The 15,415-nt window shown below is 42.1% G+C and overlaps 2 protein-coding genes across 4 annotated transcripts; both read left to right on the top strand.

The window, feature by feature from the left end:
* The first annotated feature begins 16 nt into the window (after nt 1–16).
* On the top strand, nt 17–7,248 carry LOC139168765 (TRPM8 channel-associated factor 2-like). 2 transcript variants are annotated; one of them, XM_070754439.1, is made up of 3 exons: nt 17–194; nt 1,079–1,137; nt 6,668–7,248. In XM_070754439.1, exon 3 carries the CDS (start codon nt 6,695–6,697, stop codon nt 7,187–7,189), a length of 495 nt encoding a protein of 164 aa, XP_070610540.1. In that variant the 5' UTR covers nt 17–194; nt 1,079–1,137; nt 6,668–6,694; the 3' UTR covers nt 7,190–7,248. The 2 variants fall into 2 exon arrangements, with proteins under 2 accessions (XP_070610540.1, XP_070610539.1); XM_070754438.1 differs by lacking the exon at nt 6,668–7,248 and adding an exon at nt 3,662–5,389 and having other exon boundaries at nt 41–194.
* A 3,003-nt stretch (nt 7,249–10,251) lies between these two features.
* LOC139168763 (TRPM8 channel-associated factor 2-like) lies at nt 10,252–15,415 on the top strand. 2 transcript variants are annotated; one of them, XR_011559386.1, is made up of 4 exons: nt 10,252–10,388; nt 11,259–11,317; nt 13,852–14,684; nt 14,760–15,415. XR_011559386.1 is itself a non-coding variant. In XM_070754436.1 (3 exons), the coding sequence occupies exon 3, from the start codon at nt 13,892–13,894 to the stop codon at nt 14,462–14,464; it is 573 nt and encodes a 190-aa protein (XP_070610537.1). In that variant the 5' UTR covers nt 10,265–10,388; nt 11,259–11,317; nt 13,852–13,891; the 3' UTR covers nt 14,465–15,415. The 2 variants fall into 2 exon arrangements, 1 of the variants encoding a protein (XP_070610537.1); XM_070754436.1 differs by having other exon boundaries at nt 10,265–10,388; nt 13,852–15,415.

Here is a 15,415-nt window from a genome sequence, read left to right as displayed (position 1 = left end):
CCAATGAGCCTGCATGTGACTTGCAAGCCACCCCTCCCCTTTCGTTTTGTGTTTGCTCCCTTTGCTGTGATTTCTTTGAAATGAGCGAAGCTGCTGATTGCTTAAGCCTGAAACCATTTCCTCCCTATCAGATGTTACAATAAAAGCAGATGCTCCAAGGAAGCTCCCTCAATTTGCAAGAACTTCTGAATACGGTAAGCCTGTTTAATAATAACAGAGTTGGAAGGGACCTTGGAGGTCTTCTAGTCCAACCCCCTGCTTAGGCACGAAGCCCTACACTACTTCAGGCAGATCCAACATCTTCTTAAAAACTTCCAATGTTAGGGCATTCACAACTTCTGGAGGCAAGCTGTTCCACTGATTAACTGTTCTGACTGTCAGGAAATTTCTCTTTAATTCTAAGTTGCTTATCTCCTTGTTTTATTTCCACCCATTGCTTCTGGTTCTACTCTTAGGTTTGTTTGTTCAGGTTTGTTTGTTCAGGTTAAATGAAGTAGTTCTCATACTTTGATTTCTGATTTGCTAATACAAATTTTCCACTTGGGTTCTATTTTCACAAGAAAAAAAGTTCTTGCTGCATCAACTCAGAGCTGCCACAGAGAAGGAGTCAAACTATTCTCCAAAGCACCTGAGGGCAGAACCAGAAGCAATGGGTGGAAACTAATCAAGGAGAGAAGCAACCTAAAACTAAGGAGAAATTCCCTGACAGTGAGAAAAAATTAATCCGTGGAACAACTTGCCTCCAGAAGTTGTGAATGCTCCAACACTGGAATTTTTTAAAATGTTGGACAACCATTTGTCTGAAGCTGTGTAGGGTTTCCTGCCTAAGCAGGGGGTTGGACTAGAAGACCTCTAAGGTCCCTTCCAACTCTGCTATTCTAAATTCTTAACTCAGGAAGTACAGGAACTGTTGATATAATTTTACAGAAGAATGATAGAATCTAGGATTGGTACTTCTGTTTGTTGAAAAGTAAAACCTTTCCCTTTTGAGGTTTGAATGTCCCAACGGAGACACAGCGGAAGGATTCGGATGGAAACAGCTGCGTAAAAGCTGGAATTTTTTATTTTTTATTCTCAGGCAAGGTTGGGCGAGCAGCAGAAAAGATCAGGGTTCCTGGAGCCATCTCGCTCTAAACTGTAAGTTTTACACTTTTTATACCCTTTTCTTTGGGTTTGACGTCTATGGCTTTTATTTAGCTCCCTTTTGTGTTTGTGATTAATTTAATAGTTTTAATCCTGGTCTGTGTTTGTTTTCCTCTGTCCTGGGGCTGATCTCAATGGGAGGGGGAAGCGTTGAATGTGAGCATGTTTGAGTTAGCAGATATCGTTTTTATTCATCCAATCTTCCTGTCTGCTTTTTTTCCAAGTTTGTTTTCAGAACTAATCTTTCCTGGTGTTTGTCTTTCGCTATGTCCCAGATCCTTTGTTTGTTCTCCTTTTGTAATTTAATTATTTTCTTCCTGCATGTCCTGTATATTGTTTGTATACCTCCCAGAGACCGATTAGAGCCCACAGGGCTGGCCTTCTTCAGGTCCTGTTAGCTAAGCAGTGCCGACTGGAGAAAGAAGGAAGGGAGGGAGGGAGGGAGGGAGGGAGGGAGGGAGGGAGGGAGGAAGGAAGGAAGGAAGGAAGGAAGGAAGGAAGGAAGGAAGGAATAAAACATATCAGGAAGACTTAATGAACTCAATCTGTCTTAGTCTGGAGGACAGAAGGGGGGACATGATCGAAACATTTAAATATGTTAAAGGGTTAAATAAGGTCCAGGAGGAAAGTGTTTTTAATAGGAAAGTGAACACAAGAACAAGGGGACACAATCCGAAGTTAGTTGGGGGAAAGATCAAAAGCAACATGAGAAAATATTATTTTACTGAAAGAGGAGTAGATCCTTGGAACAAACTTCCAGCAGACGTGCTTGGTAAATCCATAGTAACTGAATTTAAACCTGCCTGGAATAAACATATATCCATCCTAAGATAAAATACAGAAAATAGTATAAGGGCAGACTAGATGGACCGTGAGGTCTTTTTCTGCTGTCAGACTTCTATGTTTCTAAGTAAGTAAGTAAGTAAGTAAGTAAGGAAGGAAGGAAGGAAGGAAGGAAGGAAGGAAGGAAGGAAGGAAGGGTAGGGAGAATGTTTAGATTTCACCACTGATTTTGGTGCTTTTAAACATTTTCTAGCATGCCTTGCTTTTTTAATTACTCCGGCTTTGTTCTTTTCTTTACGATATTTGTTTTAATGTTTTTCTATTCTGACGCCTTTAAGTTTCAATTTCTTTAGCAGTTTGTAGTTTTCCTATTCTAGTGTGTTTAAGCTTTAATTTCTTTAGCTTGGGGTATTTTGCTTTTGGGTGCAGTGTCCAGTTTTCCTAGAGGCTTCTGGTCTGGCGCTGTTTGGTGATATCCAGTGAAGGGCTACCAAAATTTTTACTACCACACTGTGGCTGTGGCTTATGCATTTTCTTTCAACACCTTTCAGTGCAAATTGGGTGCTCTGGGGTGGAGCTCCATTTTCGCTACCCCACTGCGTTCCTCCCCGTCCGGGCAGTAGCCCACCCCTGGTGATATCGCTGTAGAGGTTTTTGGTCTTGCTTTCCTTGTGGCTACACTGTCTTCCAGAGCCTCCATGCAAGACGAAAATCAGCTCATCGGCATACACATGAGACCTGGGGCTGAGCTAGGGCAACAGCTTGTGTATCAGCATATATGGCTTAGTGTGCCACCTGTGGCACATGTGCCATAGGTTTTCCATCACAGCCCTAAACCGCTTGGCGGGACCCAGAGGAAGAGCCTTCTCTGTGGCGGCCCCGACCCTCTGGAACCAACTCCCCCCAGAGATTAGAATTGCCCCCACCCTCCTTACCTTTCGTAAACTGTTTAAAACCCACCTCTGCCAACAGGCATGGGGGAACTAAGATAAACTTTCCCACTAGGCCTTCACAATTTTATGCATGGTATGTTTGTATGTGTGACTGGTTTTTATATAATGGGTTTTTAACTGTTTTTTAGTATTGGATTTTGTCGTACTGTTTTACTGCTGTTGTTAGCCGTCCCGAGTCTGTGGAGAGGGGCGGCATACAAATCCAATAAATAATAATAATAAAATAATACCATTTTGTCTTCTTAAAAACTTAAAAACTATTGGAGCATTCACAACTTCTGGATGCAAGTCGTTCCACTGATTAATTGTTCTCACTGATAGGAAATTTCTCCTTAGTTTTACGTTGCTTCTCTGTCCTCAAGACTCCTCATGAAGGCAGGGCAACCATGTTATTAGAGTAGAGCAGAGTAGAGTAGAGTAGAGTACAGTACAGTACAGTAGAAGAGGAGAGGAGAAGAGAAGAGAATTTTTTATTGGTCACTAAACACACTGATCGAGAAAATGTTCTTTTAAATATATATATTTGAAATAAAATTCTTTTTTTTAAAAAGTTTTTTTTATTGGCCAAGTGTTATTGGACACACAAGGAATTTATTTTAACAACTTCAGCGAATCATTTACCAATGGTAGCAGGAAAGATAATAAAATGGGGCAAGCCCCCCTCCCACTTAACAAATGTTCTCACTTAGCAACAGAAATGTTGGGCTCCATTGGGTCATCAGTTGAGGACCATCCGTACAACAACAAGGGCAGAAATTGAATCCCCCCTCTCTCTTTTTCAGAGCCATTGGTAGATTCCACCTCCTTTAAATCTCGTTCCCAATGGACCAGCTGGTGAGCGGCATCTCTACACTGGATTTAAGAGGAAATTATTATCCCTGTCAGCTTCTGCTCAGAGGAGACCAGGCCTTCCCAGTGGTGAAGACTTCGAAGGGCCAAGTAGTCGTTGCGGCGTCTTACTATGGCAGAGGCAAAATGGTGGTGACCGCCCACGAATTTATTCCACCAAGTCCGCCTGTGCTGCCCTTTATTAAAAACGCCCTGGAGTGGCTGAAGCCGAGCCCCCGATCAGTAGTGGGATTCCACAGCTCCATGTGTTCCTTGCACCAGGCGCTGCAGGGTTCTGGCCTGAAGCTTAAGTATGGCGCAACGCTCGGGGAGTCGATAGGGGTGTATTGCCGAGATGCCTACGACGACTCCGAAACCGCCGAAATCCTGAATTTTGTGAAGAGAGGCGGAGGTTTGCTTATCGGAGGCCAGGCCTGGCACTGGTCGAGCTCGAATGGAAAACAAAACGCGTTGCACGCCTACCCTGGAAACAGAATCACGGGTCTGACTGGGATCTACTTCACGGGCGAAGTTGCAGAAAACGGGGTCTTCCGAGTAGGCAGATAGTAGGGATCCTGATATCACCCGATAAGCGAGAATTGAATCCTTTGATCCTCCCCCTTCCGCATTAGTTGAGAAAGTAAACAGAAGCTAACAGGCATTTTAACTGCTATATAAACATGGATTTCACTGTCAGAATTATTTCAGCTTTTCTTTCCTGGAGCAACGAAGGCCACCCAACAGCATTAATAGTAATAGCAATAGCATTTAGACATATATACTGCTTTACAGCCCTCTAAGCAGTTTACAGAGAGTCCTCATTTTACCGACCTTAGGCTGAGTCAACCTTGAGCCTACTGAGATTCGATCTGCTAAACTGCTAACCACTCTAAACACTGTACCACCGAGGCTCTATAGATGATAGATAGATGGATAGATAGATAGATAGATAGATAGATAGATAGATAATAGATAGATAGATAGATAGATAGATAGATACATACATACATACATACATACATACATACATACATACATACATACATACATACAAACAGAAAATAAGCATATTGCCCACCAACAATCTGGATCCTCATTTTATCGACCTTGAAAGGATGGGAGGCTGAGTCAACCTTGAGCCTACTGAGATTCGATCTGCTAAACTGCTCACCACTCTAACCACTGTACCACCGAGGCTCTATAGATGATAAATAGATAGATAGATGATAGATAGATGATAGATAGATAGATAGATAGATACGTACGTACGTACGTACGTACGTACGTACATACATACATACATACATACATACATACATACATACATACAGAAAATAAGCATATTACCCCCCAACAATCTGGGTCCTCATTTTACCGACCTCGGAAGGATGGAAGGCTGAGCCAAACTTGAGCCTACTGAGATTCGATCTGCCAAACTGCTGGCAGCCGGTGATCAGCAGAAGAAGCTTGCAGTACTGCACTCTAACCACTACACCAAGGCTCCTTAACCATTAAGCATCTCTATTCTTTTTCAGTTGCTTTCTAAACGCCTTTTGCTTCGTCTGCTATAAAAACTTTCAACAAAAGTTACATGTGTATACATTTAATTCAGAGACCAGCAGTTGTAAAAAAATAACCAAAAAAAGAGAACGGAAATGAAATAAATATATCAATCAATTTCACTGGAGCACAAATTGTTTTATTTCAGTACTGGACAAAGCTGAAACTAATCGGAAAAAGGAATAGGGGATGCAATCCCTCTCTCTCTTGGGCAGCCAGATAGGTGGGTGGGTGGGTGGGTGTATATATATATATATATATATGTTAAATGTTTATATATATATGTATGTATGTATGTATGTATGGATGGATGGATGGATGGATGGATGGATGGATGGATGGATGATGGATGGATGGATAGATAAATAGATAGATAGATATTTTATTTACAAATTTTTATTTATTCGATTTTTATGCCGCCCTTCTCCTTAGACTCAGGGCGGCTTACAACATGTGAGCAATAGCACTTTTTAAACAGAGCTAGGCTATTGCCCCCACAATCCGGGTCCTCATTTTACCCACCTCAGAAGGATGGAAGACTGAGTCAACCTTGAGCCAGTGATGAGATTTGAACTGCTGACCTTCAGATCTACAAGTCAGCTTCAGTGGCCTGCAGTACAGCACTCTACCTGCTGCACCACTCTGGCTCATGATTTTCCTTTCTCTGGGCGCTTGGAGAGGGAATAAACCTCTGCCCAAGGAAAAGAAACGCTCCCTTCGCTCTGGGCAGCGATTGTCTTCCTCATCTTCTTCGTCCTCCTCCTCTCGCCCAAATTCCGAGCTTTTATCTCTTTCCCAATGGGTTTGCACACATTATTTCCTTTTACATTGATTCCTATGGGAAAAATTGCTTCTACTTACAAACTTTTCAACTTAAGAACCTGAGGTTAGTTGGGGGAAAGATCAAAAGCAATGCGAGGAAATATTATTTGACTGAAAGAGTAGTAGATGCTTGGAACAAACTTCTAGCAGTCGTGGTTGGTAAATACACAGTCACTGAATTTAAGGATGCCTGGGATAAACATATACAGTATCCATCCTAAGATAAAATACAGGAAATAGTATAAGGGCAGACTAGATGGACCATGAGGTCTTTTTCTGCCGTCAATCTTCTATGTTTCTATGTTTCTAATATAACTTGAGGAGGAGTAGATGCTTGGAACAAACTTCCAGCAGACGTGGTTGGTAAATCCACAGTCACTGAATTTAAACATGCCTGGGATAAACATAGATCCATCCTAAGATAAAATGCAGGAAATAGTATAAGGGCAGACTAGAGTCTTCGGAGAGGGGCGGCATTCAAATCTAATAAATTGAATAGATGGACCATGAGGTCTTTTTCTCCCGTCAATGTTCTATATTTCTACGTTTTTACTAACTCGGTTCCATTTGTTTTGCAGCTTGTAGATCCCACGTTAGGCAAGAGCATGGAGGACGAGTGTCAAACCAACATTCCTGCTGATCTGATAAAAAAGAGCCAGGCCATTTTTGGGGATTACACCCAGTCTTTAAGTATCGAAAAAGGACACTTGAACCCAGTGGGGCATCAGCCCAATGAAAACACTCGAGCTGCCACCTCCACTTTGACTAACATCGTGCCCCAGTTTGGCAAACTCAACCAAGATTCCTGGGCAAGCTACGAGAACCGTATCCGAAAGGAGGCTGTGACCTGCCTTGACATGTATGTCATTGCGGGGGTTGTCCCGGGAAAGGAGTACCTCTCGGACCACCGGGTCAATAAGCCTAGCCACGTCTGGTCTGCCGCCTGTTGCGTGAAGGATAAGACGAAGAGGGCTTCCTGGGCGGCCATTGCAAAAAACAGTGAGAACGAAGTGAAAGAATGGAGCTTGGAGAAGCTACAGAAAATCCTTGCTGACCTCTACGGGCGGGATAAAATCGATCTGTTCAACGGGTCCTGTTAAGAGTTACTGGACTGGACCAGGGTGGGTGGGGTTTTTTTTAAATAAAGTTTTTAAATTGGTTTTTATAGTAATAATAAAACATTCACACAACACATAACAATGTGCTCAGGGCTCTGTGCCCACCATCAAACGACATTCATACCCCTCCACCAAGATGGGGGCATATTTTCTGTATACCATTTTAACTTTTATTTACATATTATAAAGTTGTTCTGTCGGGCTCTCTGGTGGACTTCTCCCAAAAATTCACAGGTACAAATTTCAGACACACACACGTTTGAAAATTCAAAACAATGTTCTTTATAAGGAAAATTCACTTAACCTAAGCCCTCTTTTGGTATAGCAAAGAGCACTGGTCTCCAAACAAACTGATAATTGGTACAAGTCCCTTATGAGTTCTGCGATACTTAGCTTGCAGCTGTGAGGCAATTCACAGTCCTTCTTCTTTCACAAAGTGAAACACACTTTGCTCTGGTTTAGTTTCAAAGCGGGGGAAAACCAGCACACAAAAAGTCAAAGTCAGTAAAGCTGTCACGAAACACAAAAATCAGATAATCCTCCACAACGGCCAAACCCACAGGCTGCTATTTATAGCAGCCTCACTAATGACCACAGCCCCACCCAACCACAGGTGGCCTCATTTTCTTTGATAATAATCTCCCAGTTGTTGTTGCCTATGCACAACAATCCGCATGCGTGGCTGTATCATTAACTCTTGTTCTGAATCCAAGGAGGAGCTAGATAGTTGATCTCCTTCTGAGCTGTCTGCCACACTCTCCTCCCTGTCACTCATGTCTTCTTGGTCAGAGGAGCCTTCATCAGCAGATTCCACCGGGGGGGGAGCAAAACAGGCCTTCAGCATGTGGATGTTTTCCCCACATCCACAGTCCTTGGGCAGGAGCTGGTCCAGAGCTAACCACAACATAAAGTAATTCTAATTTATTCTTTTTAATTCTAATTTATTCTTGAATTCTACTAACCACATATCCTCTTGTTGTGTCCCATCGTCCCATCAGTTCCTTCAGACTAGTTTCATTGGCCAAATTCATCCTCTTATCCATAACCTCAAACTGAATATTTTTTTTATTTTATTTATTAGCGTTGAAAGGGACCTTACAGGTCATCCAAGTCCAACCCCCTGCTTAAGCAGGAAATCCTACAGCACTCCAGCCAAATGACAGTCCAATCTCCTCTTGAAAATGTCCAATATGATCCACCATGTACCAATACCAGTTTTGTGTTGTCCATTTTGTCGCCTCCTTCCAACCTCGGATTATTACCGCCTGAGTGCTTTCTATCGCTGCTTCTTTTATTTCTCTAAATTCTCCCATCTCATTCCTTTTAACTTATAGCGCCATTTTCTTTGTAATTGTCCATCGTACATCAGGTGGGAGGGTGTCATGTTAATTGTATCAACAAATTCAAGATGCTGGCTGTGACCATGCCATTTTTTTTAGTGCAGACCTCCTTAATAGCCTAGGAGTGAATTTCTGTCCTTAATTAGCCACTGTTTTGTAGGAGAACCAGCAGACAGCGCTGGGGTGGAGGAGTGAAGCAAGTCATCAGCTTAGAGTTATTATGTCCCTACAAATTGTCCAAGCCCAACTCCAATTCTGTTGACCCGTTCTAGTGCTGATTTAAAAGTAGAACGTCAGTCAACTTTATTCTTGTGTGTTTGGGCTTGAGCAATAAATATTCTGAGTTGCAACTTGACAGGTGGTCCTGATTCTTTGTTCCTGACACTTTCCTAGCGAGAAACTATTTCCCACAACCCCTCCACCTGCATTCAGTGAAAGAGCGGAATCAATGCAGAAGAAGTTGCAAAGTATAAGACCTTAAATGTCATTTCATCTGGCCCCATCCATCAAAGCAGGGCCATCTTATGGGCAGAAATGATGTTGATAAGGCAGATCCAGGTGGGTGGGGGTGAGGATTTGATTTTTAACTTTGCAGGGTTTTTAGAATAGTTAATTATATTAATCGGATTTTACATTTTGATAACTCCATGCTGATGTCATTACTGAAGATTCGCACAGTGTTGGTTAGTGACTGTATCTCAGTTTCTGATTTACCATACAACTTCAGGTCATCCATATATAGCAGGTGTGAAACTTTTGGTGAATTCCTAGTAGTTTGGCAGCCTAGGTTTGTTTTCTGTAGGATGAGTGACAGTGTGATTATAACGATGATGAATAGCTATTATTATTATTATCATCATCATCACCATCATCATCATCATCATTATTACATCATTGCTCTATCACCTAACCAGTCTTGGTTATCTAACATCTTCAAAACTTCCAGTGTTGGAGCATTCACATCATCTGGAAGCAAGCTGTTCTGTGGATTAATTGTTCTAACTGTCAGGAAATGTCTCCTTAGTTCTAAGTTGCTTCTCTCCTTGTTTAGTTTCCACCCATTGTTTCTTGTTCTACCCTCTGGTGCTTCGGAGAATAGATTGACTCCCTCTACTTTATGGCACTCCTTGGAGAGGGGCAGCATATAAATCCAATAAATAAATAAATTACATTAAATAAACCCCTGAGATATTGTAACACTGTTGTGATGTCTCCCCTGGTCCTTCTTTTCATTAAACTAGAGCTACTCAGTCCTTGCAACTGTTCTTCATATGTTTTAGCCTTCAGTCCCCTAATCCTCTTTGTTGCTCTTTGCAACCGGTCATATATCATAGTTACAATCATCAATCATAAGATGCAAATAACATCATAAGATAAGAATAGGAGAAAACAGTAGGAAAGATGAAAAGGGATAATATGTACATTTCACCAAAATGTGACTCCTCTGGGCAATGTTGCATGGAAATAACCCTGGCATTCTGTCCTCTTTTTGTCCTTAGAAAAGCCATAAACTAAAGTGAGCGGAATGTGGGAGGAGATAAAGAATTTCCTGTTTTTGTATACCAGCTACGCAAAGCCTTTTTTTGGTCTTTGTACTTTAAAAATGCTGAATAGGCTACAGATAAAAATCCCTCCTCCCAATGAGGCTGCATGTGACTTGCAAGCCACCCCCCCCCACACACACACTTTCGTTTTGTGTTTGCTCCCTTTGCTGTGATTTCTTTGAAATGAGGGAAGCTGCTGATTGCTTAAGCCTGAAACCATTTCCTCCCTATCAAATGTTACAATAAAAGCAGATGCTCCAAGGAAGCTCCCTCAATTTGCAAGAACTTCTGAATACGGTAAGCCTGTTTAATAATAACAGAGTTGGAAGGGACCTTGGAGGTCTTCTAGTCCAACCCCCTGCTTAGGCACGAAGCCCTACACTACTTCAGACAGATCCAACATCTTCTTTAAAACTTCCAGTGTTGGGTCATTCACAACTTCTGGAGGCAAGCTGTTCCACTGATTAACTGTTCTGACTTTCAGGAAATTTCTCTTTAATTCTAAGTTGCTTATCTCCTTGTTTTATTTCCACCCATTGCTTCTGGTTCTACTCTTAGGTTAGTTTGTTCAGGTTAAATGAAGTAGTTCTCATACTTTGATTTCTGATTTGCTAATACAAATTTCCCACTTTGGTTCTATTTTCACAAGAAAAAAAGTTCTTGCTGCATCACCTCAGAGCTGCCACAGAGAAGGAGTCAAACTATTCTCCAAAGCAGCTGAGGGCAGAATAAGAAGCAATGGGTGGAAACTAATCAAGGAGAGAAGCAACCTAAAACTAAGGAGAAATTCCTTGACAGTGAGAAAAAAATAATCCATGGAACAACTTGCCTCCAGAAGTTGTGAATGCTCCAACACTGGAATTTTTTAAAATGTTGGACAACCATTTGTCTGAAGCTGTGTAGGGTTTCCTGCCTAAGCAGGGGGTTGGACTAGAAGACCTCTAAGGTCCCTTCCAACTCTGCTATTCTAAATTCTTAACTCAGGAAGTACAGGAGCTGTTGATATAATTTTACAGAAGAATGATAGAATCTAGGATTGGTACTTCTGTTTGTTGAAAAGTAAAACCTTTCCCTTTTGAGGTTTGAATGTCCCAACGGAGACACAGCGGAAGGATTCTGATGGAAACAGCTGCATAAAAGCTGGAATTTTTTATTTTTTATTCTCAGGCAAAGTCGGGCGAACAGCAGAAAAGATCAGGGTTCCTGGAGCCATCTCGCTCTAAACTGTAAGTTTAACTCTTTTTATACCCTTTTCTTTGGGTTTGACGTCTATGGCTTTTATTTAGCTCCCTTTTGTGTTTGTGATTAATTTAATAGTTTTAATCCTGGTCTGTGTTTGTTTTCCTCTGTCCTGGGGCTGATCTCAATGGGAGGGGGAAGCGTTGAATGTGAGCATGTTTGAGTTAGCAGATATCGTTTTTATTCATCCAATCTTCCTGTCTGCTTTTTTTCCAAGTTTGTTTTCAGAACTAATCTTTCCTGGTGTTTGTCTTTCGCCATGTCCCAGATCCTTTGTTTGTTCTCCTTTTGTAATTTAATTATTTTCTTCCTGCATGTCCTGTATATTGTTTGTATACCTCCCAGAGACCAATTAGAGCCCACAGGGCTGGCCTTCTTCAGGTCCTGTTAGCTAAGCAGTGCCGACTGGAGAAAGAAGGAAGGGAGGGAGGGAGGGAGGGAGGGAGGAAGGAAGGAAGGAAGGAAGGAAGGAAGGAAGGAAGGAAGGAAGGAAGGAAGGAATAAAACATATCAGGAAGACTTAATGAACTCAATCTGTCTTAGTCTGGAGGACAGAAGGGGGGACATGATCGAAACATTTAAATATGTTAAAGGGTTAAATAAGGTCCAGGAGGGAAGTGTTTTTAATAGGAAAGTGAACCCAAGAACAAGGGGGCACAATCCGAAGTTAGTTGGGGGAAAGATCAAAAGCAACATGAGAAAATATTTTACTGAAAGAGGAGTAGATCCTTGGAACAAACTTCCAGCAGACATGCTTGGTAAATCCATAGTAACTGAATTTAAACCTGCCTGGAATAAACATATATCCATCCTAAGATAAAATACAGAAAATAGTATAAGGGCAGACTAGATGGACCGTGAGGTCTTTTTCTGCTGTCAGACTTCTATGTTTCTAAGTAAGTAAGTAAGTAAGTAAGTAAGTAAGTAAGGAAGGAAGGAAGGAAGGAAGGAAGGAAGGAAGGAAGGAAGGAAGGAAGGAACGGTAGGGAGAATGTTTAGATTTCACCACTGATTTTGGTGCTTTTAAACATTTTCTAGCGTGCCTTGCTTTTTTAATTACTCCGGCTTTGTTCTTTTCTTTACGATATTTGTTTTAATGTTTTTCTATTCTGACGCCTTTAAGTTTCAATTTCTTTAGCAGTTTGTAGTTTTCCTATTCTAGTGTGTTTAAGCTTTAATTTCTTTAGCTTGGGGTATTTTGCTTTTGGGTGCAGTGTCCAGTTTTCCTAGAGGCTTCTGGTCTGGCGCTGTTTGGTGATATCCAGTGAAGGGCTACCAAAATTTTTACTACCACACTGTGGCTGTGGCTTATGCATTTTCTTTCAACACCTTTCAGTGCAAATTGGGTGCTCTGGGGTGGAGCTCCATTTTCGCTACCCCACTGCGTTCCTCCCCGTCCGGGCAGTAGCCCACCCCTGGTGATATCGCTGTAGAGGTTTTTGGTCTTGCTTTCCTTGTGGCTACACTGTCTTCCAGAGCCTCCATGCAAGACGAAAATCAGCTCGTCGGCATACACATGAGACCTGGGGCTGAGCTAGGGCAACAGCTTGTGTATCAGCATATATGGCTTAGTGTGCCACCTGTGGCATATGTGCCATAGGTTTTCCATCACAGCCCTAAACCGCTTGGCGGGACCCAGAGGAAGAGCCTTCTCTGTGGCGGACCCGACCCTCTGGAACCAACTCCCCCCAGAGATTAGAATTGCCCCCACCCTCCTTACCTTTCGTAAACTGTTTAAAACCCACCTCTGCCAACAGGCATGGGGGAACTAAGATAAACTTTCCCACTAGGCCTTTACAATTTTATGCATGGTATGTTTGTATGTATGACTGGTTTTTATATAATGGGTTTTTAACTGTTTTTTAGTATTGGATTTTGTCGTACTGTTTTACTGCTGTTGTTAGCCGTCCCGAGTCTGTGGAGAGGGGCGGCATACAAATCCAATAAATAATAATAATAAAATAATACCATTTTGTCTTCTTAAAAACTTAAAAACTATTGGAGCATTCACAACTTCTGGATGCAAGTTGTTCCACTGATTAATTGTTCTCACTGATAGGAAATTTCTCCTTAGTTTTACGTTGCTTCTCTGTCCTCAAGACTCCTCATGAAGGCAGGGCAACCATGTTATTAGAGTAGAGCAGAGTAGAGTAGAGTAGAGTAGAGTACAGTACAGTAGAAGAGGAGAGGAGAAGAGAAGAGAATTTTTTATTGGTCACTAAACACACTGATCGAGAAAATGTTCTTTTAAATATATATATTTGAAATAAAATTCTTTTTTTAAAAAAGTTTTTTTTTATTGGCCAAGTGTTATTGGACACACAAGGAATTTATTTTAACAACTTCAGCGAATCATTTACCAATGGTAGCAGGAAAGATAATAAAATGGGGCAAGCCCCCCTCCCACTTAACAAATGTTCTCACTTAGCAACAGAAATGTTGGGCTCCATTGGGTCATCAGTTGAGGACCATCCGTACAACAACAAGGGCAGAAATTGAATCCCCCCTCTCTCTTTTTCAGAGCCATTGGTAGATTCCACCTCCTTTAAATCTCGTTCCCAATGGACCAGCTGGTGAGCGGCATCTCTACACTGGATTTAAGAGGAAATTATTGTCCCTGTCAGCTTCTGCTCAGAGGAGACCAGGCCTTCCCAGTGGTGAAGACTTCGAAGGGCCAAGTAGTCGTTGCAGCGTCTTACTATGGCAGAGGCAAAATGGTGGTGACCGCCCACGAATTGATTCCACCAAGTCCGCCTGTGCTGCCCTTTATTAAAAACGCCCTGGAGTGGCTGAAGCCGAGCCCCCGATCAGTAGTGGGATTCCACAGCTCCATGTATTCCTTGCACCAGGCGCTGCAGGGTTCTGGCCTGAAGCTTAAGTATGGCGCAACGCTCGGGGAGTCGATAGGGGTGTATTGCCGAGATGCCTACGACGACTCCGAAACCGCCGAAATCCTGAATTTTGTGAAGAGAGGCGGAGGTTTGCTTATCGGAGGCCAGGCCTGGCACTGGTCGAGCTCGAATGGAAAACAAAACGCGTTGCACGCCTACCCTGGAAACAGAATCACGGGTCTGACTGGGATCTACTTCACGGGCGAAGTTGCAGAAAACGGGGTCTTCCGAGTAGGCAGATAGTAGGGATCCCGATATCTCCCGATAAGCGAGAATTGAATCCTTTGATCCTCCCCCTTCCGCATTAGTTGGGAAAGTAAACAGAAGCTAACAGGCATTTTAACTGCTATATAAACATGGATTTCACTGCCAGAACTATTTCAACTTTTCTTTCCTGGAGCAACGAAGGCCACCCAAGAGCATTAATAGCAATAGCATTTAGACATATATACTGCTTTACTTCGCCCAAGTCTTCGGAGAGGGGTGGCATACAAATCTAATAAATTGAATTGAAATTGAAATTGAATTGAATTTACAGCCCTCTCTAAGCAGTTTACAGAGAGTCAGACTCTTGCTCCAACAATCTGGGTCCTTATTTTACCGACCTTGGAAGGATGGGAGGCTGAGTCAACCTTGAGCCTACTGAGGTTCGATCTGCTAAACTGCTAACCACTCTAACCACTGTACCACCGAAGCTCTATAGATAGATAGATAGATAGATAGATAGATAGATAGATGGATGGATGGATGGATGGATGGATGGATGGATGGATGGATGGATGGATACATACATACATACATACATACATACATACATACATACATACATACATACATACAGAAAATAAGCATATTGCCCCCCAACAATCTGGGTCCTCATTTTACCGACCTCAGAAGGATGGAAGGCTGAGCCAAACTTGAGCCTACTGAGATTCGATCTGCCAAACTGCTGGCAGCCGGTGATCAGCAGAAGAAGCTTGCAGTACTGCACTCTAACCACTGCACCAAGGCTCCTTAACCATTAAGCATCTCTATTCTTTTTCGGTTGCTTTCTAAATGCCTTTTGCTTCCTCTGCTATAAAAACTTTTAACAAAAGCTACATGTGTATACATTTAATTCAGAGACCAGCAGTTGTAAGAAAAATAACCAAAAAAAAAAGAACGGAAATGAAATAAATATATCAATCAATTTCA

This window comes from Erythrolamprus reginae, chromosome 6 (assembly GCF_031021105.1).
Source record: "Erythrolamprus reginae isolate rEryReg1 chromosome 6, rEryReg1.hap1, whole genome shotgun sequence".
NCBI lineage: Eukaryota > Metazoa > Chordata > Lepidosauria > Squamata > Dipsadidae > Erythrolamprus > Erythrolamprus reginae.
The sequence above is the reverse complement of the archived record's forward strand: the minus strand, read 5'-3'. Positions and strand labels throughout refer to the sequence as shown.